Consider the following 23,294-nt stretch of genomic DNA (forward strand, 5'->3'; position numbering starts at 1 on the left):
CCACGGCAGAAGAAAGAGGAAGGACGAAGGTCGTCCCCTATGCTTTTGTCATAGGCTCTATACGGTATGCCATGCTAAGTACCGCACCTGATGTGTGCCTTGCCACATGTCTGGCAAGAGGGTACAAAGGTGATCCAGGAGTGGATCACTAGATAGCGGTCAAAAAATTGTCCTTGGAGTAATAAGGACATGTTTCTCGATTATGGAGGTGATAAAGAGTTCGGCGTAAAGGGTTACATCGATGCAGGCTTTAACACCTATCGAATGACTCTGGGTAGCAAACCGGATACGTATAGTGGAGCAACCATTTGGAATAGCTCCAAGTGGAGCATGGAGGCAGCATTTATAATATGACCTAGAGATTTGCGAAGTACATACGGATCTGAATGTTGCAGACCCGTTGACTAAAACCTCTCTCACAAGCAAAACATGATCAAACCCAGAACTCATTGAGTCTTAATCACATGATGATGTGAACTAGTTTAGCGACACTAGTAAACTCTTGGATGTTGGTCACATGGTGATGTGACCTGTGAGTGTTAATCACATGACGATGTGAACTAGATTATTGACTCTAGTGCAAGTGGGAGACTGTTGGAAATATGCCCTAGAGGCAATAATAAATTAGTTATTATTATATTTCCTTGTTCATGATAATCGTTTATTATCCATGCTAGAATTGTATTGATAGGAAACTCATATACATGTGTGGATACATAGACAACACCATGTCCCTAGTAAGCCTCTAGTTGACTAGCTCGTTGATCAATAGATGGTTACGGTTTCCTGACCATGGACATTGGATGTCGTTGATAACGGGATCACATCATTGGGAGAATGATGTGATGGACAAGACCCAATCCTAAGCCTAGCACAAAGATCGTGTAGTTCGTATGCTAAAGCTTTTCTAATGTCAAGTGTCATTTCCTTAGACCATGAGATTGTGCAACTCCCGGATACCGTAGGAATACTTTGGGTGTGCCAAACGTCACAACGTAACTGGGTGGCTATAAAGGTACACTACAGGTATCTCCGAAAGTGTCTGTTGGGTTGGCACGAATCGAGACTGGGATTTGTCACTCCGTGTAAACGGAGAGGTATCTCTGGGCCCACTCGGTAGGATATCATCATAATGTGCACAATGTGACCAAGGAGTTGATCACGGGATGATGTGTTACAGAACGAGTAAAAGAGACTTGCCGGTAACGAGATTGAACAAGGTATCGGGATACCGACGATCGAATCTCGGGCAAGTACAATACCGCTAGACAAAGGGAATTGAATACGGGATTGATCGAATCCTCGACATCGTGGTTCATCCGATGAGATCATCGTGGAACATGTGGGAACCAACATGGGTATCCAGATCCCGCTATTGGTTATTGACCGGAGAACGTCTCGGTCATGTCTGCATGGTTCCCGAACCCGTAGGGTCTACACACTTAAGGTTCGATGACGCTAGGGTTATAGGGAATAGATATATGTGATTACCGAATGTTGTTCGGAGTCCCGGATGAGATCCCGGACGTCATGAGGAGTTCCGGAATGGTCCGGAGGTAAAGATTTATATATGGGAAGTCCTGTTTTGGTCGCCGGAAAAGTTTCGGGTTTTATCGGTAACGTACCGGGACCACCGGGAGGGTCCCGGGGGTCCACCAAGTGGGGCCACCAGCCCCGGAGGGCTGCATAGGCCAAGTGTGGGAGGGGACCAGCCCCAGGTGGGCTGGTGTGCCCCCCCACCAAGGCCCAAGGCGCAAGGGAGAGTGGAAGGGGGCAAACCCTAGGCTCAGATGGGCCTAAGGCCCACCTAGTGGTGCGCCTCCCTCTCTCCCCCTCTTGGCCGCCCCCTCAAACCCATCTAGGGCTGCCGCCCCTCTAGGGGTGGGAACCCTAGAGGGGGCGCACCCTCGTCCCCCCCTCCTATAAATAGTTGAGGTTTGGGGCTGCCCAACACATGACGATTTGATCTCTTCTTGGCGCAGCCCTACCCCTCTCTCCTCCTCGTCTCTTGCGGTGCTTGGCGAAACCCTGCTGGAGTACCATGCTCCTACACCACCACCACGCCGTTGTGCTGCTGCTGGATGGAGTCTTCCTCAACCTCTCCCTCTCTCCTTGCTGGATCAAGGCATGGGAGACGTCACCGGGCTGTACGTGTGTTGAATGCGGAGGTGCCGTCCATTCGGCACTAGGATCTCCGGTGATTTGGATCACGACGAGTATGACTCCTTCAACCCCGTTCTCTTGAACGCTTCCGCATAGCGATCTACAAGGGTATGTAGATGCACTCTCCTTCCCCTCGTTGCTGGTTTCTCCATAGATAGATCTTGGTGACACGTAGGAAAATTTTGAATTTTTACTACGTTCCCCAACACGAGCGTGAATCATATAGTAGATATGATCAACATAGTGATGTTCACCAATGAAACTACTCCATCTCACGTGATGATCGGACATGGTTTTGTTGATTTGGATCACGTAATCACTTAGAGGATTAGAGGGATGTCTATCTAAGTGGGAGTTCTTTAGTAATATGATTAATTGAACCTAAATTTATCATGAACTTAGTACCTAATAGTATCTTGCTTGTTTATGTCTGATTGTAGATAGATGGCCCGTGCTGTTGTTCCGTTGAATTTTAATGCGTTCCTTGAGAAAGCAAAGTTGAAAAATGATGGTAGCAATTACACGGACTGGGTCCGTAACTTGAGGATTATCCTCATTGCTGCATAGAAGAATTACATCCTGGAAGCACCGCTGGGTGCCAGGCCTGCTGCTGGAGCAACACCAGATGTTATGAACGTCTGGCAGAGCAAAGCTGATGACTACTCGATAGTGCAGTGTGCCATGCTTTACGGCTTAGAATCGGGACTTCAACGACGTTTTGAACGTCATGGAGCATATGAGATGTTCCAGGAGTTGAAGTTAATATTTCAAGCAAATGCCCGGATTGAGAGATATGAAGTCTCCAATAAGTTCTATAGCTGCAAGATGGAGGAGAACAGTTCTGTCAGTGAGCATATACTCAAAATGTCTGGGTATAATAATCACTTGATTCAATTGGGAGTTAATCTTCCAGATGATTGCGTCATTGACAGAATTCTCCAATCACTGCCACCAAGCTACAAGATCTTCGTGATGAACTATAATATGCAAGGGATGAATAAGACTATTCCCGAGCTCTTCGCAATGCTAAAAGCTGCAGAGGTAGAAATCAAGAAGGAGCATCAAGTGTTGATGGTCAATAAGACCACTAGTTTCAAGAAAAAGGGCAAAGGAAAGAAGGGGGGAACTTCAAAAAGAACAGCAAGCAAGTTGCTACTCAAGAGAAGGAACCCAAACCTGGACCTAAGCCTAAAACTGAGTGCTTCTACTGCAAGCAGACTGGTCACTGGAAGCGGAACTGCCCCAAGTATTTGGCGGATAAGAAGGATGGCAAGGTGAACAAAGGTATATGTGATATACATGTTATTGATGTGTACCTTACTAATGCTCGCAGTAGCACCTAGGTATTTGATACTGGTTCTGTTGCTAACATTTGCAACTCGAAACAGGGACTACGGATTAAGCGAAGATTGGCTAAGGACGAGGTGACGATGCGCGTGGGAAATGGTTCCAAAGTCGATGTGATCACGGTTGGCACGCTACCTCTACATCTACCTTCGGGATTAGTATTAGACCTAAATAATTGTTATTTGGTGCCAGCGTTAAGCATGAACATTATATCTGGATCTTGTTTGATGCGAGACGGTTATTCATTTAAATCAGAGAATAATGGTTGTTCTATTTATATGAGTAATATCTTTTATGGTCATGCACCCTTAAAGAATGGTCTATTCTTATTAAATCTCGATAGTAGTGACACACATATTCATAATGTTGAAGCCAAAAGATGCAGAGTTGATAATGATAGTGCAACTTATTTGTGGCACTGCTGTTTGGGTCATATCGGTGTAAAGCGCTTGAAGAAACTCCATACTGATGGACTTTTGGAACCACTTGATTATGAATCACTTGGTACTTGCGAACCGTGCCTTATGAGTAAGATGACAAAAACACCGTTCTCCGATACTATGGAGAGAGCAACAGATTTGTTGGAAATCATACATACAGATGTATGTGGTCCGATGAATGTTGAGGCTCGTGGCGGATATCGTTATTTTCTCACCTTCACAGATGACTTAAGCAGATATGGGTATATCTACTTAATGAAACATAAGTCCAAAACATTTGAAAAGTTCAAAGAATTTCAGAGTGAAGTTGAAAATCATCGTAACAAGAAAATAAAATTCCTACGATCTGATCGTGGAGGAGAATATTTGAGTTACGAGTTTGGTGTACATTTGAAACAATGCGGAATAGTTTCGCAACTCACACCACCCGGAACACCACAGCGTAATGGTGTGTCCGAACGTCATAATCGTACTTTACTAGATATGGTGCGATCTATGATGTCTGTTACTGATTTACCGCTATTGTTTTGGGGATATGCTCTAGAGACGGCCACATTCATGTTAAATAGGGCACCATCAAAATCCGTTGAGACGACGCCTTATGAACTGTGGTTTAGCAAGAAACCAAAGTTGTCATTTCTGAAAGTTTGGGGCTGTGATGCTTATGTGAAAAAGCTTCAACCTGATAAGCTCGAACCCAAATCGGAGAAATGTGTCTTCAAAGGGTATCCAAAGGAAACTATTGGATACACCTTCTATCACAGATCCGAAGGCAAGACTTTTGTTGCTAAATTCGGAAACTTTCTAGAGAAGGAGTTTCTCTCGAAAGAAGTGAGTGGGAGGAAAGTAGAACTTGACGAGGTAACTGTACCTGCTCCCTTATTGGAAAGTAGTACATCACAGAAACCAGTTTCTGTGACACCTACACCAATTAGTGAGGAAGCTAATGATGATGATCATGAAACTTCAGAACAAGATACTACTGAACCTCGTAGATCAACCAGAGTAAGATTCGCACCAGAGTGGTATGGTAATCCTGTTCTGGAAGTCATGCTACTAGATCAAGATGAACCTACGAACTATGAGGAAGCGATGGTGAGCCCAGATTCCGCAAAATGGCTTGAAGCCATGAAATCTGAGATGGGATCCATGTATGAGAACAAAGTATGGACTTTGGTTGACTTGCCCAATGATCGGCAAGCAATTGAGAATAATTGGATCTTCAAGAAGAAGACTGACGCTGACGGTAATATTACTGTCTACAAAGCTCGACTTGTCGCAAAAGGTTTTCGACAAGTTCAAGGGATTGACTACGATGAGACCTTCTCACCCGTAGCGATGCTTAAGTCTGTCCGAATCATGTTAGCAATTGCCGCATTTTATGATTATGAAATTTGGCAGACGGATGTCAAAACTGCATTCCTGAATGGATTTCTGGAAGAAGAGTTGTATATGATGCAATCGGAAGGTTTTGTCGATCCAAAGGGAGCTAACAAAGTATGCAAGCTCCAGCGATCCATTTATGGACTGGTGCAAACTTCTCGGAGTTGGAATAAACGCTTTGATAGTGTGATCAAAGCATTTGGTTTTGTACAGACTTTTGGAGAAGCTTGTATTTACAAGAAAGTGAGTGGGAGCTCTGTAGCATTTCTGATATTATATGTAGATGACATATTACTAATCAGAAATGATATAGAATTTCTGAATAGCATAAAGGGATACTTGAATAAAAGTTTTTCAATGAAAGACCTCGATGAAGCTGCTTACATATTGGGCATTAAGATCTATAGAGATAGATCAAGACGCTTAATTGGACTTTCACAAAGCACATACCTTGACAAAATTTTGAAGAAGTTCAAAATGGATCAAGCAAAGAAAGGATTCTTTCCTGTGTTACAAGGTGTGAAATTGAGTAAGACTCAATGCCCGACCAATGCAGAAGATAGAGAGAAAATGAAAGATGTTCCCTATGCTTCATCCATAGGCTCTATCATGTATGCAATGTTGTGTCCCAGACCTGATGTGTGTCTTGCTATAAGTCTAGCAGGGAGGTACCAAAGTAATCCAGGAGTGGATCACTGGACAGCGGTCAAGAACATCCTGAAATACCTGAAATGGACTAAGGATATGTTTCTCATATATGAAGGTGACAAAGAGCTCATAGTAAATGGTTACGTTGATGCAAGCTTTGACACTGATCCGGACGATTCTAAATCGCAAACCGGATACGTGTTTACATTAAACGGTGGAGCTGTCAGTTGGTGCAGTTCTAAACAAAGCATTGTGGCGGGATCTACATGTGAAGTGGAGTACATAGCTGCTTTGGAAGTAGCAAACGAAGGAGTCTGGATGAAGGAGTTCATATCCGATCTAGGTGTCATACCTAGTGCATCGGGTCCAATGAAAATCTTTTGTGACAATACTGGTGCAATTGCCCTGGCAAAGGAATCCAGATTTCACAAGAGAACCAAGCACATCAAGAGACGCTTCAATTCCATCCGGGATCTAGTCCAGGTGGGAGACATAGAGATTTGCAAGATACATATGGATCTGAATGTTGCAGACCCGTTGACTAAGCCTCTTCCACGAGCAAAACATGATCAGCACCAAGGCTCCATGGGTGTTAGAATCATTATTGTGTAATCTAGATTATTGACTCTAGTGCAAGTGGGGGACTGAAGGAAATATGCCCTAGAGGCAATAATAATGTTATTATTTTATTTCCTTATATCATGATAAATGTTTATTATTCATGCTAGAATTGTATTATCCGGAAACATAATACTTGTGTAAATACATAGACAAACCAAACGTCACTAGTATGCCTCTACTTGACTAGCTCATTAATCAAAGATGGTTATGTTTCCTAACCATAGACATGTGTTGTCATTTGATTAACGGGATCACATCATTAGGAGAATGATGTGATTGACATGACCCACTCCATTAGATTAGCACCCGATCGTTTAGTATGTTGCTATTGCTTTCTTCATGACTTATACATGTTCCTATGACTATGAGATTATGCAACTCCCGTTTGCCGGAGGAACACTTTGTGTGCTACCAAACGTCACAACGTAACTGGGTGATTATAAAGGAGCTATACAGGTGTCTCCAAAGGTAAATGTTGGGTTGGCGTATTTCGAGATTAGGATTTGTCACTCCGATTGTCGGAGAGGTATCTCTGGGCCCTCTCGGTAATGCACATCACATAAGCCTTGCAAGCATTGCAACTAATGAGTTAGTTGCAAGATGATGTATTACGAAACGAGTAAAGAGACTTGCCGGTAATGATATTGAACTAGGTATTGAGATACCGACGATCGAATCTCGGGCAAGTAACATACCGATGACAAAGGGAACAGCATATGTTGTTATGCGGGCTGACCGATAAAGATCTTCGTAGAATATGTAGGAGCCAATATGAGCATCCAGGTTCCGCTATTGGTTATTGACCGGAGACATGTCTCGGTCATGTCTACATTGTTCTCGAACCCGTAGGGTCCGCACGCTTAAGGTTTCGATGACGGTTATATTATGAGTTTATGAGTTTTAATGTACCAAAGTTAGTTCGAAGTCCCGGATGTGATCACGGACATAACGAGGAGTCTCGAAATGGTCGAGACATAAAGATTGATATATTGGACAGCTATATTCGGACACCAGAAGTGTTCCGAGTGATTTCGGAGAAAACCGGAGTACCGGAGGGTTACCGGAACCCCCCCGGGAGAAGTAATGGGCCATATGGGCCTTAGTGGAGAAAGAGAAGGGTAGCCAGGGTGGGCCACATGCCTCCTCCCCCTGGTCTGAATTGGACTAGGAGAAGGGGGGCGGCGCCCCCCTTTCCTTCTCCCTCTCCACTTCCTTCCCCCTCTCCTACTAGGAGGAGGACTCCTCCTTGGCGCGCCTATAGGGCCGGCCGGCCTCCTCCCCTTGCTCCTTTATATACGGGGGCAGGGGGCACCCCTAGACACACAAGTTGATCCACGTGATTGTTTTTTTAGCCGTGTGCGGTGCCCCCTTCCACCATAATCCTCGATAATATTGTAGCAGTGCTTAGGCGAAGCCCTGCAACGGTAGAACATCAAGACCGTCACCACGCCGTCGTGCTGACGGAACTCTTCCCCGACACTTTGCTGGATTGGAGTCCGAGGATCGTCATCGAGCTGAACGTGTGCTAAAACTCGGAGGTGCCATAGTTTCGGTGCTTGATCGGTCGGGCCGTGAAGACGTACGACTACATCAACCGCGTTGTGCTAACGCTTCCGCTGTCGGTCTACAAGGGTACGTAGATCACACTCTCCCCTCTCATTGCTATGCATCACCATGATCTTGCGTGTGCGTAGGATTTTTTTTGAAATTACTACGTTCCCCAACATGGACGTCGATGAAGAGGAGGTGAAGCCGTCTACCAGAAATGACCACAAGTCAGGCCCCTCCAATCCAATGATTGGTGTAGCGAGTGTTCCACATGTTAACTGCCTCTAGACAGTCGGTTCCCATGATCACATATGTGAAGCCTCTCAACTTGGTGTAGATGACAACATCCTTCATTGATAGGACCTCGACAACGAGGGGATCAGTGACCCCAAGTGAGGCTTGCACCATGCACCTTTGAAAGCCAAAGAAGAGCGAGCTACACCTCCATCTCGAGCGTTGCCGCCATCAAAATGAATTGTAACTTCACTTTTAATCTTGACTTGTGTTGCGTCCGGAGGCTGCGCGCCAACCATAGCCCGACAGCATCAGGGGCTGCTGGCGAGGTAGATCCAAGAGAGTTAGGTCTTCTCTGATTCTTCTGACCAAGCTAACAAGAAGGTTCCACTCATGATCACGAGTCCATATGTTGCGAGACATCCAAATGTCCCACATTACGGTGATGATGATCTATCTATCCTTATCTGAGAACCGCAGATCACATAGAATGCCTTGGTCCATGAACTAGGTTACTAGGATGAAGCTGGGGGACATGAATATCATACGAGCTTGGCTTCCTCCCAGAACAGACGAGCATGAGAACAAAGTACAAGATCATGCTCTAGGTCTTCATCCATGGCTAGACAAACTTTGCAAGTGTTGAGTTCCTTGCTTGTGCTTCAGAGTACATTCATCAGGTATAATACCTCGAATCACACGCCACCGGCCAGAAAACCTCCACCTTGGGAACTACGTCGAGTTTCCAAATAGCCTTCCACATTTGTTGTTGGTCCACTGAAGATCCCGTAACCTTCCCTTCATTTAGAGCCGGACGCTCATTTTGATTCACCAGAGCTTGATACGGCAATTTAACAGAGTAGATACCGGATTTCTGATGTTCCGAGGCTAAGAAATCTTCAGCACCATTGTGCCGAAGAGGGATGTTCAAGATTGCACTGACATTAGGTGGTATGAATGTGTCCCGCACAAGCTTCTGTCACAAAGTCCAAGTATATGTGTCAATCAAATCATTTGAGAGTTTGCACTGTCATTGTTGTTGGCTGAAGCATAGTTGTCATTGAAACAACAGAGGGAACCCACCCGTCTCCCCACACCAAAATAGAGGAACCATCTCCAAACTCGTTTCACTATCCCAATTTGAAGCGCACATCGTCCCGCAACATTCACCCTCTAGGGAACCCTACCTTTCATAACTCTGGCACAAAGAGAGTTAGGGTTCATCATAAATCTCCATCCGTGTTTCCCAATAAGTGTCAAGTTAAACAAATGAAAGTCACATAATCACATTCCGCTATTAGCCTTTGGTGTTGCTAGTTTGTCCCATGCTATCCAGTGGAGAGACCTTCTATCAAGAGAACTCCCCCACCAGAATTTTGCCATACTCGGGATAAAACTTGTACACACATTTTTGTCAAGAAGCAACAATTCATGCTATACGTCAATATCGCTCGAATGAACGACTTGATCAAAGTCTCTCTAGCTAACACGTGCAAACAATCTCTGACCATCCTTGCATCTTGCCTCTAGCCCGATCCCTGATGTGGTCAAAAGTACGACTATTGATCCTTCCAACAACGGTGAGTAGACCAAGATAATGTTCTGAAAAAGCTTCCACCTGAACGCCGAGAAGCTGTTTTAGATTATGCCTGAGAAGTTGTGGGTGAGTTGGGGATGAAATGGATAGACCGTTTGTTCTTGTTAACACATTGTCCCGACGCATCTCCATAAATCCCGAGGATCTCATTGAGTGTAATTGCACTCTCCGTAGTCACCTTCATGAAAAATGAGACTATCATGAGTGAAAAGCAAGTGGTTCACCCAAGGATTTAGAAGTGAAGAAAAACCTTCGGCACATAGCAGAAAAAGATATGATGACATAGGGTCACCTAGCTGAGGGCCCCTCGAAGGAGTGAAATAAGGTTGCAATTCTTCATTCACACGAATTGAGAATCGAATTGACGAAAACACATTTCATAGTCAATCTCACCAAATTACACAAAAAGCCAAGCTTCAATAGGATAGCTTAATGTTGAAGATTTTGTATCTGAGTTTGAAATTTCAGAATATACAATGAATCATGTTCATGTTTGAAACGCATTTCATAGTCAATCTCACCAAATTTACACAAAAAGCCAAGCTTCAATACGACACCTTAATGTTGAACATTTTGTATTTGAGTTTGAAATTTCAGAATATACAAAGAACCATGTTTGAAAGTTTTAGGGCATCTGTCACGGCAGGAAAAAAATTATGCCCAAAAATCTTCTCTCCCCTACCCTAAAAATCACTAAAAAAACACTATTTGGGTGTTAACTTTTGCATCATGTGTTGTAGATGCTCTGAAGGCATGACCAATGTATAGGCTCAGGGTGATGCCTCACATGTCATGTAGGATCAGATGTCAGGAAAAGTAGCTTCGATAGAGAAACGACATCCTCTGCAAAACACTTTTTGGTGTTAATTAACTTTTGCATCATGTGTTGAAGATGCTCTGAGGGCATGGCCAATGCATAGCCCCATGATGATGTCTCATATGCCATGTAGGATCAGATGTCAGGAAAAGTAGGTTCGATAGGGAATCAAGATCCTCTGCAAGAGGCGGGTGTGGAGAGAAAAAATGTGGTCTGATGTAAAAAAAAGCTGAAAAAATTGAAGTGTAGAGTAGAGATGCATGTGTAGAGTCTTTATATTCTAACTAATGATGAGACCCACCAACGATGGGAAGAAAAAAAAAATCAATATAGATGCTTTTTTTTCATGAGCATCTTGGAAAATGCCGTGATTGTGTAGCCTAGAACTGTAGATCGTCTTTCTTCACGCTCTGTTCGCTTCTCTTTCTCCATTTCCCTTCGTCTTTTGGGGTTCGCCGTGCCTTCGAGAGAGACCCTTCTCCGCTCTCCCCACGCACTCCATCGACTCTTCCTCCCCAGCCCAGCCGCGTCGATGGAGGCCGCGCCGCTCTCCTCGCTGCAGGAGGAAGGGGAACCCGACGAATCGTCCTCCTCCTCCGCCTTCTCCGCCGCCGCCGTGCCGCCTCGCCCCGCCACGCAGTAAGCCGCCAGCCCCACCTGTCTCCTCACTGTCTCTACCGCGAGAGAAGCCCTAACCCATGTTCCTCCGCAGCCACTCGCTCCACAAGTACGCGCCGACGGACTGGTCGGCCTACTTCGACGAGGAGCGCCCCGTCGCCATCCCCGACACCGAGGACGTACGTGCGCTAGAGAGCAGGGGAATTTCTCGGATTGCTCCTGTGTGATGTGTGATCTGACTATTGGAAGTGTTCCTTCTGGGTTCTTTGTGTGTGTAGGTTTTCAATGTGTACATGGCCGGATCGGAAGGGCCCGTCGTGTTCTGTCTGCACGGAGGCGGCTACTCTGGGTAAGTTTAGATTCAGACGTTACGGCTACAATGAGCACGGTGACAATGCAGCATAATTTGCATACGAATACGCAGACAGCCGCTAGTTTCTGTGATTTTCAAAATCATTGATTAACTACTAACTAGTGATGAACGGCCGTGCTGGAACCCTGGAAAGCTTATGTTGCAAAATGCAGATGTTCAGGTGTGTTTGGCTAAATTTCTAAAGCACACCTCCCAGCTATTATGGCCTTAGGGAAAATGTACCCACCCCAACTTCTGTTGTATTTGTGGAATGTTTTGGGTAAATTCAGTGTGGACTGATAGATAAATATCAAATGTAGAAAGGACAAAATGAAATCGTTATTCTGCTAATATTGCAATTTATTATTGTTTCTGTTTTAGGCGTACTGAACAGTTTTTAAAGATAACATTTGCTTTTATTTACAATAATCATGTAAATCCTTCTCCAAGTGACTTGACTATACTCCATGTGAACTGTTGCCTTGGAAACTTGCTTATTTAACAAATGTGTGCTTATTGCTCACATTGGTATGTTTATTCCTCAATCTTCCTTAGGCTTTCATTTGCGCTAGCAGCTAATCAGATAAAGGGAAAGGCTCGTGTTGTTGCCATGGATTTACGGGGACATGGGAAATCTTCCACAAGTGATGATTTGGATCTGTCCATTGAAGTATGTTTTTTCACTGTTTCCATAACTTACTAATTTGATAGATAGCTACACTTTTCATACTTATAAGGTACTCCATGCTTCTTGGCCTTGACCTTTGTCGATGTTCTTTTTATTTGCAACTGCAGAGTCTTACCAATGATGTAATAGCTGTTATACGTACATTGTATGGAGATCCGCCACCAGCAATTATACTTGTTGGTCATAGGTAAGTCAGCATTGTGTATTTCTTCTTTTGTGTGTGCCTCCTTTATCTGAAGGCACTTGACTGAAGTTCTAGTCAGTGGACATATTAGCGTGATATATCCCTTGGTACGGTGCATGTAGCCAAAAAACATTAACATACAAGTAAATTATCTTAATAGTTTCTGGAAGCTAATTTCCACGGTTATAAAACTAACACTAAAATGTCATGATACAAATCACTAATACGTTCTACCTTTTGTTACTCTCCTGTTACTTGGCTGGTTGTACTATGCGTATTCTTGACTCAGCAAGCTTGTTCATTCTGATAAGTGTTCTTGGTAACTTTTAGGGAATAGTGATCCACTCTTTGACCTCTTTTTTTAGCATGGGTGGTTCAGTGGCTGTACATGTGGCTGCAAGAAGAGCAATTCGTAATCTTCATGGTCTTGTTGTTGTTGATGTGGTTGAGGTTAGTAACAGTTTACTTATGTTAGATCTTACATTATGGTTGCACATGAAACGATCTGACTCATTGTTGATTTCAAACTTCTCCATTCGCACACAGGGAACAGCAATGGCTTCATTGATTCATATGCAGAAAATCTTATTAAATCGAGCACAGCACTTCCCGAGCATTGAAAAAGCAGTATGTTGATTCAAAACTATATTCTGTGTGCTCATGCCATTTCAGCTTTAAGTATCTTTGCTGTCCACAGTATCTGAATTCTCATCTTTAGTTCATTATGCTGTCCTTCATCACTTGATTTTTGGAAGTATGGATTTGATGTTGTAAAGATTATGGCCGCAAGACATAACAACAACAAAACAAAGCCTTTAGTCCCAAACAAGTTGGGGTAGGCTAGAGGTGAAACCCATAAGATCTTGCGACCAACTCATGGTTCTGGCACATGGATAGCAAGCTTCCACGCACCCCTGTCCATGGCCGCAAGATATAAATGAAGAAATAAAATAGAACAAGTAGAAGCCACTCAATGCAAGTGGAATTCTTATAAAAAGCCAAGTGTAGCATGCTAAAATATATCCTTCACCCTATTTTTGTTTAATCAAACTTATAATTACACAGATTGAATGGAGTGTGAAAGGTGGGCCGCTACGGAACATCGATTCTGCGCGTATTTCTATTCCATCTACCTTGAAGTATGATGAATCAAAGGAATGGTAAGCAATATCTTACGTAATGCATGCCTGTATCTTGAAGCTCAATGTGGTTAGAGAAAAAAAGTGCATTTACTTGATATTGGCCATTATTTGGGTGACTAAATATATTGGTGTACTTTGTTTCAGCTATACATACCGTACTCCTCTTGAGAAAACAGAGAAGTACTGGAAAGGATGGTATGTTTTCAACCTGATTATGGTCTTTATGCTATTTTTACCACCACTTTTACTAAAACCATGTCCATTTTCACATGATCTGTACAAGTGCTATCTGTGCTGCTCAATTTGATATATCTGGTTTACGCAAGAGGGTTTACCCATTTAATATTATAAGGACCCAACTCTTCTTACTAATGTTGGAAGTTGAGCTAGTTGAATGGATTGAAACAAACAGAGAAGACTTTCATGAATTTTTTGGGGAGCGCTCTCGTTGATTTTGGAAATACTTCCGAATTATTCGCTTATCTTTTCTGTGATTGGTTGACATTGAAGCACATAAATGCTTCTGTTTTAGGTACGAAGGTCTTTCGGACAAGTTCTTATCTTGTCCTGTACAAAAGATACTATTATTAGCTGGCACTGATAGATTGGACAGGTTTGCAACATCCATCCAGTCTGAGAAACTCTATTTTCATTCATTACTATTGCGCGGTTGGCTTGTGCTAAAACCTTCATCAGTTAACTCTGTGCTATTCATTTCCGATCAATTGTTATCATTGTGTGTCAGTTGCACCAGCATGTAGTGTGCACTATGCTTTTCTAAGGGCATGCAATATGTTTTTAAGAGTTTTGTTTTTCTATACTAGTTTAGACTCACACTAACAACCAGACTATCAAGATAGAGTTATTTGAAGTGCAAAGCATATTACGCTGATCCATTATCAAACCTTCTATTTAAGAGGATTTCATTTTCCGAACATGCATTCTCATTGTTCCCTTAATAGTGTTCTGAAATGTGAACACCTGTATCACTTCATAGCCCATGCAGGAAAGTATGTGTAATGCACTGGTTAACATTTTTTGCAGAGCTTTAACAATTGGTCAAATGCAAGGGAAGTTTCAAATGATAGTAGTTCGACACACTGGACATGCCATACAGGTTTGATCCTAATGTACTTCTAATGTCTTTAGTCCAAGGCTTGGATGTTTTCGCTTTATATCTGCTTCTAGGGCCTGAATGACCACAGCATGCCTAGATGGGTAGATGCTTGATGGCTAATTTGGATTTTTCGTAGAATTTGCTGACATGCTGAAGCACACATGGATTAGCAACCAAAGGTTCATCTACTGATTGTTGTTCGTTATTATACTAGTGTTATAGTTGACGAACGTATTTCTTCAGAAGAATGATATTATTAAGCTTTATAACTATCAGTGATAAGTCTTACCAATTTTTAGCATATTACTGAAAACTTCATTTCAGGAAGATGTACCTGAAGAATTTGCATCACGCATACTGAACTTCATATCTCGCAACAAAATAGGGCCCAATGGTGTTGAGGTCAGTAACTAATCTCCTTATTTCCATTTCCCAATATTTGCTTCGCTTCCCAACTAATGCCTGGTACTTATATTTTCTCAGATACCTGGCCTCATAAAAAAATGGCAGCATTAAATAGACTGTGGAAGGAGGAGCAGTACCTACTGCCAACATCAGCACTATTTAGGGGAAATGTGAGGGCTCGTATCGATGCCTGTTCATTGTGTTTCTCATGGAAGAGAAAGTTTGTGCCAAAAAGAAAAACGAAGCCATAGGGATGAGATTTACCACTCAGTCGCCTATCATCCATGCCGTGAATGGTTTTTCGAGCAACTATTGTGCCATTTGTAAATAAATTTTCACACCAAGTGTTGACCCATGAACTAGATTCGTGTTCTCTAGGCGACTCTTGGTTTGTTATCCCAATTGCATGCACCTTCAAGGCAGGCTTCGATTTTGCTGCCCCAGTTCTCCCTAACATAAGATTGTACTTGAGCCTTGGAGACCATATTATACCCAGTCGAATGCATAGTGTACATATTTGTTTTTTTTTTTGACGGGTGTACATGCAAGATTTTGTTGTTGTTGAAGCTAAGAATAATACTCCCTCCGTTCCTAAATATATGTCTTTTTACATACAGAGCAAAATGAGTGAATCTACACTGTAAAATATGTCTATGTACATCTGTATGTAGTTTGTAGTGGAATGTCTATAAAGACTTATATTTAGGAAGGGAGGGAGTATGTTATTTTTAAGTGGGGGTGGAGAAACCAAAATCTGTGGTTTGGATCCCAGCACAAAACGGTGATATTTTACTGGTTTCCCTGAGTGGCTTCATTCCATCCCTCGATGTGTTTATATTTGTGCAATTTACACAGGAGAGAGGATATAACTGCCTGGTAACAAAATCTGGCTATCTAAAAAATAGAGATAGTAGTATATACAACTGCCTGGTAAATCTGGCCATCTAAAACATAGAGATAGTTGTACATACAGCATAGACAGTATGTTACACGATTCTGAAAATCTGGTAATCTGGTAACAATAAATAGGCAGTACATACAACATAGGCAGTAGGTGGTTACAAGATTCTGAAAATCTTTTCCATACTCAATAAAGCTTGTGAATAAGAAAGAGAGACACATCATGGAGCGTTGAAGTTAGATTTTAGATGCAAATTGGTTTATAAAAGATACATTAGTTAAGTATCCTATTATATGAACACACAGCATTTAGAAAAATAAATCTTGAACTACTAAAATGGTGGAGACATCACCCACATGATATAAGCCCCTTTCGGAGAGGTGAAAGTGTATAATCTCTTCTTTCAATGTACAGAAGACAGTAAGGAAAACATGGCTGATCTTCACTACTCTGTAGAAACTATTTTACAGGACTTCTCTTCACACCAACGTGTGGAGAAAAGCATAAAAAGAATAAGATAAAAAGGAGAATGTTGTCCCTATTTAATCTATTCTATGTTTACAATGTCTCTGAGATCATATGCAGGTCAGGGAAGAAACCAATGGAATGGCCATCAATTTGTCCTTGAACAATCAGCTAAACAACCAGTCAAATAACAAAGCCTGAGTCATAGGATAGTCTCCTGATCCGTTTGCATCTCAATGTTCCCTTGATCAACTATAGCAAAGGCATCAGCAACCGGAAAATACACCAAAATCACAATACCAGCCATGGCAGCAAGCATCAGCACCAGGAAGGAGGTAAATACGAGAGTTTCATGGGCTGTTTCACCTGGCCATGAAACAACGGAGAGCCCAAGAAGTGTAGCTCGGGGAAGTAATATCATAGTGGCAAATATTAGCATGTATATCCTCCGTCGGAGCCCCTTGTTGATCACCAAAGACAGCATCTGTCCTCCAACAAACATCACATAAATGGCCAATATGATGTAGAATGCCCCAAGAAATATGCTGCTCAACAGTGGGTATGTGCATGTGACATTGCCATTGTGGACTGTTGAGGCTGAATACCAGAACTTTCCAAGATTTGATGTTTGGCCATCATCTGAAGCAAGACGAGGACCAATGAAAACAACACAAGCTTCCCAGACAAACGAAGGAAGGCAGATAATAAACATGGCACGTATGGTTTTTTGATTCCACTTCCGGTTTAAGGTACCAAGCTCTTGCTTCTGTAAAGCTGCACTGAGAAGGAAAGCGAGCAACAAGAACAATCCTGGCTCTGCAAACCCCAAATTTGAGATGATATAGAATTTGCAAACATTTGCTTGCCACATCTGGTCAGAAGTGAACCTCCCCTCTCCATTCACGAAAGTGAGCCGAAGTACTTCTCCAATACCCCACCAGAAGGCAACCAATACTAGTGTTATCCGTGTCAGCCACGGCCCGTTGAAGTAGTTAAGTCGCTGGTAGCCTCTTCTGTTGATCCACAGCTGAAAATACACCGCTCGGCTTAGGCAGATCAGGCCCAAGATGGAAACTATGGAAACGAGAGCAATGGTCACCACACCAATGATCTTGGTGAATAAAGTAATCAAGTGCATTACAAAAAGCTGAACAGCTCAAGACCTCCACGCATTCTCACTTTATTAACAGCACAAGCCAAAGCTCTCACATACTGCAGACCAAAATCCTGAAAGGAGAGAAGAGCAGAAAGATTACCAACACTGGAAGACATGTGTAGGCAGGTAATCAGCAAATGGTGTTATCTTGTTAGTATTTTACAATAACAGAAGAAAGACTTTGACTTGTCAATGTAAGACACCCATGCCTAACAGACAAGCTTCTGATCTAGTCAGTGCTCATTGTTGACATGGCTTCATTCACCAAACCCTTGACCTCTTCAGAATTACCTGCCGTTCACCAAACCCTTGACCTCTTCAGAGTTACCTGCTTCTTTCAATGCATATTTGAATTGCATAATAAAATCCATCATAGTTTTCTCTATCTACATTTCACTCCGTGATTTATGAGCATAGTTCTCTCTAGATTAACCTACCGTTTCATTATGATTAGGTGATCATCACACATTGTCTAATCATTGCAACTCAAGACGGCAGGGGCAAAATAGTCTACGACAAAAAAACTCGCATCTGCAATTTCCCCCAAACTAACGTGGGGGCAAACGAAGAATTCAGCAAATTGGTCTACAAATACAATCTCAAAGCTTCGAAACGGGAGAAACAAAAATCACCAAGATCAACACAGCTCTAGCCATGGGCGGAATGACAAATTCCTCATACCTCAGAAAACAATAGCCGAAATTGCCGATGGGGACGAGAGCCAGCATGGACGAAATGAGGTAGAACGGGAGCGGCGATGGCGGCGACGCGCTGAGAGGATTGGGGGGGGGGGGGGGGGGGGCGCTGAGGCGTCGGTGGCGATGCTAAGCGACGGCACGGCGGCAGCTCTAGGGCACGGAGATGGACGAGAAGAGGAAAGAAAGGCGCCGGTACGGGACGGTGGAGAGGAAACCGTGGAGGAGATCGATTTTGACTCTCGGCAGACAGCACGTATATTCGATTTAGTAAAGGAAAAAAACAAAGTACAGCAGTATACCAGGTTTTCCTCTCTTTTATACTCCCCCGTTCCAAAATAACTGACGCGAGTAGGAATTTTGCAAAATAGTCCTTGAAATTTTCCGTACTCAACAAGTAGTCCACGTCTGGTTTGGACACGACTCGCACTCGCTCTTTCTCTGCACTCGCTCCACTTCTCGCTCTGCTCCCGCCCCCCGCCGCTGTACTTTGCTCCGGCTCGCCACCGCATTCCACTCTTCTCCCTCTCTTCCACCTTCCCTCGCATCGCCGCGCTCCCCTCCACCTTCACTTGCCTAGCCGCGCTCCCCTCCATGTTCCGACAGCAAACCTTCGAAAAGGTTGGACCTTTCAGTCCAAGAAGGCGACGGTTTGCTAGATCCGGCGCCGGTGAGGCCGGATCCGGTGGCTACGAGTCTGGACGCGCCGGACCCGAACCACCACCAACACCAGATGGGGGCCACAGCGGCAGGACGTCGGTGAGGTGTTGTCGTCCATGACGACGCGACAACGGCGATGCGAGCCACAGACTTGCGGGTGGGAGGAGATGAGACATCGCCCTTCACCGCCGCCAAGCTCGTGCCGCCGGTGGCCATGAATTTCAAAGGTCCTTCTGTGCGTCCTCCTCCGCTGATGCAGCCCAGCGCGGCGCCTTGGCTCCATCGTCCTCAACGGCCGGTGAGACATCTCCTTCTCTCCTAGCCCTAGTGAAAAAAATTCATCTTGTGCAGATTGTCTGATTACAATTGGAGTAACTAACATGATCAGATGGATACTCCTGAAAGCACACTCTGTAATGTGATAATGACAATGTAATTCTTCAGATTAGAGTATTTATTTTGCTAAAAGCACACTTTATGTGATAATGACAATGTGTTCAATAGAATTCTCAGCAAGCACACTCTCTAAAACGAACATCGGGATTGTGTGGCAGTAGCTTGCAGCTGAGCAGTCATGTCTGCACACTCTCAGTTATCCTACTCTTAAAATCATTGAAAAAGCATAAGTCTCTTCCAAGCTGGGCACACATATGCAATGAAAGAAGTAGCAGTAGCTTTAGGGGATGAAAGGAGTTGATGAACATCTTGAAAATTAGTGTGGTGTTGTTCATAAACAAGAAACATGACAGTATCTACAAAGGAAAGCGCTGGTAAGTAAGGAAAGATCTGGACTAGGTACAGTTATAATTTTAAACAAGGAAAGCTCTTGCAGATGAACATGTTTTTACCAGTTGTCATGTTTCTTGTTTTTCTTGAAAAGAGTATTATCAGTAAATGGACTAGATGAACTTAGTAGTTAGAGTAGATAAACTTGTTTTTCTTTGTATCAATACTCCAGGAGTAGATGAACTTGTTTTCGGTACACACCTCATGATGTAAAATCAGACATGTACTCCCCTCAATTTTGCATAAGTTTATTTGCACAAAGAATACCCCCTTGTTCCTCTTTTCTATGAGTGTGTATTATCTGGTATATGTGTCAAAGAGAGAAAGAGATGAGTATATTTGCACAAAGAATACTCATATGTTCCTCTTTCCCTTCTGTAGCTTTGTTTGTGTGTGACAAAACTTATTTTACACAAGTATTTTACACATAATTATTGTGCACAATTATTTTACATTGTTTGTGATACAATTAATACACAAAACATAAACCTTTTCTTTCTTTTCTCTATGCAGTCCTTCCCTTTCTCTATGTAATCATTTCCTTCCCTTTTTGTATGCAACCCCTTCCTTTTTGCCCCCCCCCCTCAATCTTCTAATAAGGTCCAAGGACTATGCAACTAGCTCACCCTTGCAAGATAGAGCGAGAGGTAGCCTTCCTTCATTCCACTGACGTTCTTTATTCATGTGACGGATTTTGTAGCCTATTCCTCGTTGTTTCATATTCTCCACCATACATGACTAGAGTGTGAAGAAGCTTCAAGCCAGCTTGTTGACCTCGTAGTTCTGCTTTTATTGCTCCATAGCTTCTATCAATTCCTTGATATTTGTAGGTGCTCTGTAATCGATTAGGGACTGAACAGAACTGAAGAAGCACATGTCTAAAACATCCATGTCAGGATTGTTTGGTGGTTGTTGCATCAACTAAATGTCTAGATCTGTCTATGCTACAACATGTAGGAAAGCCTTGTCATTAGGTAGAACATGAGGTCTTGCATTATCCTGATGGATAAAGATGGTTCTGCCAACACCTTTGTTGGGCCACATGTCTTGGATAGCAAGGATCACTTTCTAGCACAGAAATTCCCTTATGACATAGGGTCAAAATCATTGATTTCAGTGCGAGAGTCTCCCTTTCTTTGTTTTGACTTCTTCTAACAGTCGGAGTCTCTTTGACAAAGACCCAAGTGCCAATCTTGCCGTCAAATGTGACAACTCCACCTTCACCATATCTTGGCTTGGCCACAGCTGTAAGAAACAACACCTTCCCAATGTTATTCTTATTCTGCACGGTGTGTAATGGTTCAGGTTCTTTGGGGAGTAGATAGTAGGTGTTCTTCTTCGTAGTCATATCAAACCACTTCTCATCAATGTCGACCATGTTGGTCATTTTCTTGAAAATAGGCCTCGAAGATGTGATCTAATTCTCATCGAGCATGGAGATGTAGAACTTTAATCTTGCAATCTTATTAGCTTGCTGCAGCAAAGGCTTGAAGCTGCTAGTGTGGTACTTCAGCCTACCCCCACTTGAACCTACTGTGTATGATCATGCAACTAACACCTAGAGACCTTGATAAAGCTCGAAGTGTCTTCTTCAGTGCAATTATCTCGAGAGTTCTAGATCTTTCCTCTTTCATCCAACTCTTCCTTTCTTGTTGTTTGAAGCACCAACTTCTAGCCCTTGTGCAATCTGGTCTCGGCCTTTTCTCCATTTTCTTTTCAAATGCTCACAGACTTGTATTCAACAGGCTTGCAATAAGCTCCTTTTCTTATTTCTGAATCTCTCCATCTTTGCTCTGAAGTACTTCCAAAGCAAAATAATCACCCAATTTGTGCTCATCTGACAGGTTTACTACTTTTCTTCTTATTGAATGATCAACACCTACAAAGAGGAGTGTCGGTGTCAAAACCGACGGATCTCAGGTATGGGGTCCCGAACTGTGCATCTAGGCCGGATGGTAACAGGAGGCAGGGGACACAATGTTTTACCTAGGTTCGGGTCCTCTTGATGAAGGTAAAACTCTACGTCCTGCTTGATTAATATTGATGATATGGGTAGTACAAGAGTAGATCTACCACGAGATCAGAGAGACTAAACCCTAGAAGCTAGCCTATGGTATGATTGTATGTTGTGATTGTTGTCCTACGGACTAAAACCCTTCGGTTTATATAGACACCGGAGAGGGTTATGGTTACACAAGGTCGGTTACAAAGTAGGAGATATCCATATTCGTATTGCCTAGCTTGCCCTCCACGCCAAGTAGAGTCCCACCCGGACACGAGACGAAGTCTTCAATCTTGTATCTTCATAGTCTAACAGTCCGGCCAATGGAGATAGTTCGGCTGTCCGGAGACCCCCTAATCCAGGACTGCCTCAGTAGCCCCTGAACCAAACTTCAATGACGATGAGTCCGACGCGCAGTATTGTCTTCGGCATTGCAAGGCGGGTTCCTTCTCCGAATACATCACAGAAGAATTTGAATACGAGGATAGTGTACGACCCTGCAAAATAAGTTCCACATTCCACTGTAGAGAGAATAATATTTTTGCAGATCTAATTTGCTGGCTTGTTTTGGCAGCATGACGTTACGTCATGGCCCGGTGATTATTCGAACTGTTTCTTTTAACCAGCCCCGCACATAACGCGAGACAGTTTTTCGACACGTCTTGTCAAAGCAGAGATCGTGTCCCCTTATTACGGGATTCTCATCAATACGGGCGTGGGTAACCCAACCACGCCATCAATTGCGGCGCTTGGGGGGATAAGCGAGTTTTACCAGGCAAGTGGGGACGCTTAGCTTTGTTCGTTCATATAAAGGGATAAGGATTCATCTTTCTATCCACGCCTTTTTCCTCCTTTGCTCATCCGTTTTCGCACACTCGAGCTCTAGCGCCCAAGTTCGCACTTCCCACCTCGACCTTCTCCAATCATGTCCGGAGCGAGAGGCAAGTGGATGGTCTCCTCCGTCACGGAGGGAGACATCAAGAAACTGAGGAGAGTCGGATACCTGCCCGACGACACCGCACACCGGCTCCCAGATGAGGGGCAACTCATCCCCACCCCCAGGCCCCATGAGAGGGTAGTATTCCTCACCCATTTTCTTCGCGAACTGGGATTCCCTCTCCACCCCTTTGTCCGGGGGCTCATGTTTTATTACGGCCTGGATTTCCACGATCTGGACCCGAACTTCATCCTCAACATCTCGGCGTTTATCGTCGTGCGCGAGGCCTTCCTCCGCATCAAGCCCCACTTTGGCTTATGACTGAAGACCTTCAAGTCAAGCCGAAGGTGGTGGGCGGCCGCCAGGCGGAGTGCGGAGGCGCCATGGT

At 43.5% G+C, this 23,294-nt stretch overlaps 2 protein-coding genes across 3 annotated transcripts; one reads left to right on the forward strand and one right to left on the reverse strand.

The window, feature by feature from the left end:
- The first annotated feature begins 11,168 nt into the window (after window positions 1-11,168).
- On the forward strand, window positions 11,169-15,833 carry LOC123189302 (protein phosphatase methylesterase 1). Of its 2 annotated transcripts, XR_006495697.1 has the most exons (14): window positions 11,169-11,437; window positions 11,511-11,595; window positions 11,695-11,765; window positions 12,324-12,438; window positions 12,564-12,643; window positions 13,006-13,090; window positions 13,187-13,267; window positions 13,706-13,800; window positions 13,927-13,977; window positions 14,315-14,395; window positions 14,827-14,899; window positions 15,036-15,078; window positions 15,224-15,301; window positions 15,383-15,576. XR_006495697.1 is itself a non-coding variant. In XM_044601690.1 (13 exons), exons 1-13 carry the CDS (start codon window positions 11,331-11,333, stop codon window positions 15,413-15,415), a joined length of 1,035 nt encoding a protein of 344 aa, XP_044457625.1. In that variant the 5' UTR covers window positions 11,169-11,330; the 3' UTR covers window positions 15,416-15,833. The 2 variants fall into 2 exon arrangements, 1 of the variants encoding a protein (XP_044457625.1); XM_044601690.1 differs by lacking the exon at window positions 15,036-15,078 and having other exon boundaries at window positions 15,383-15,833.
- Window positions 15,834-16,562: 729 nt separating this feature from the next.
- On the reverse strand, window positions 16,563-17,897 carry LOC123189303 (uncharacterized). The gene has a single exon (XM_044601691.1). It carries the CDS (start codon window positions 17,806-17,808, stop codon window positions 16,873-16,875), a length of 936 nt encoding a protein of 311 aa, XP_044457626.1. The 5' UTR covers window positions 17,809-17,897; the 3' UTR covers window positions 16,563-16,872.
- Between the last annotated feature and the right edge of the window lie 5,397 nt (window positions 17,898-23,294).

Source organism: Triticum aestivum, chromosome 2A (genome assembly GCF_018294505.1).
Source record: "Triticum aestivum cultivar Chinese Spring chromosome 2A, IWGSC CS RefSeq v2.1, whole genome shotgun sequence".
Classification (NCBI taxonomy): domain Eukaryota; kingdom Viridiplantae; phylum Streptophyta; class Magnoliopsida; order Poales; family Poaceae; genus Triticum; species Triticum aestivum.

Coding starts and splice junctions, on each gene's coding strand:
- LOC123189302 (XM_044601690.1), top strand. CDS start 11,331: ATGGAGGCCGCGCCGCTCTCCTCGCTGCAGGAGGAAGGGGAACCCGAC. Junction 11,596..11,694: donor CCATCCCCGACACCGAGGAC/GTACGTGCGCTA, acceptor TTGTGTGTGTAG/GTTTTCAATGTGTACATGGC. Junction 14,396..14,826: donor GGCACTGATAGATTGGACAG/GTTTGCAACATC, acceptor CATTTTTTGCAG/AGCTTTAACAATTGGTCAAA.
- LOC123189303 (XM_044601691.1), bottom strand. CDS start 17,808: ATGCACTTGATTACTTTATTCACCAAGATCATTGGTGTGGTGACCATT.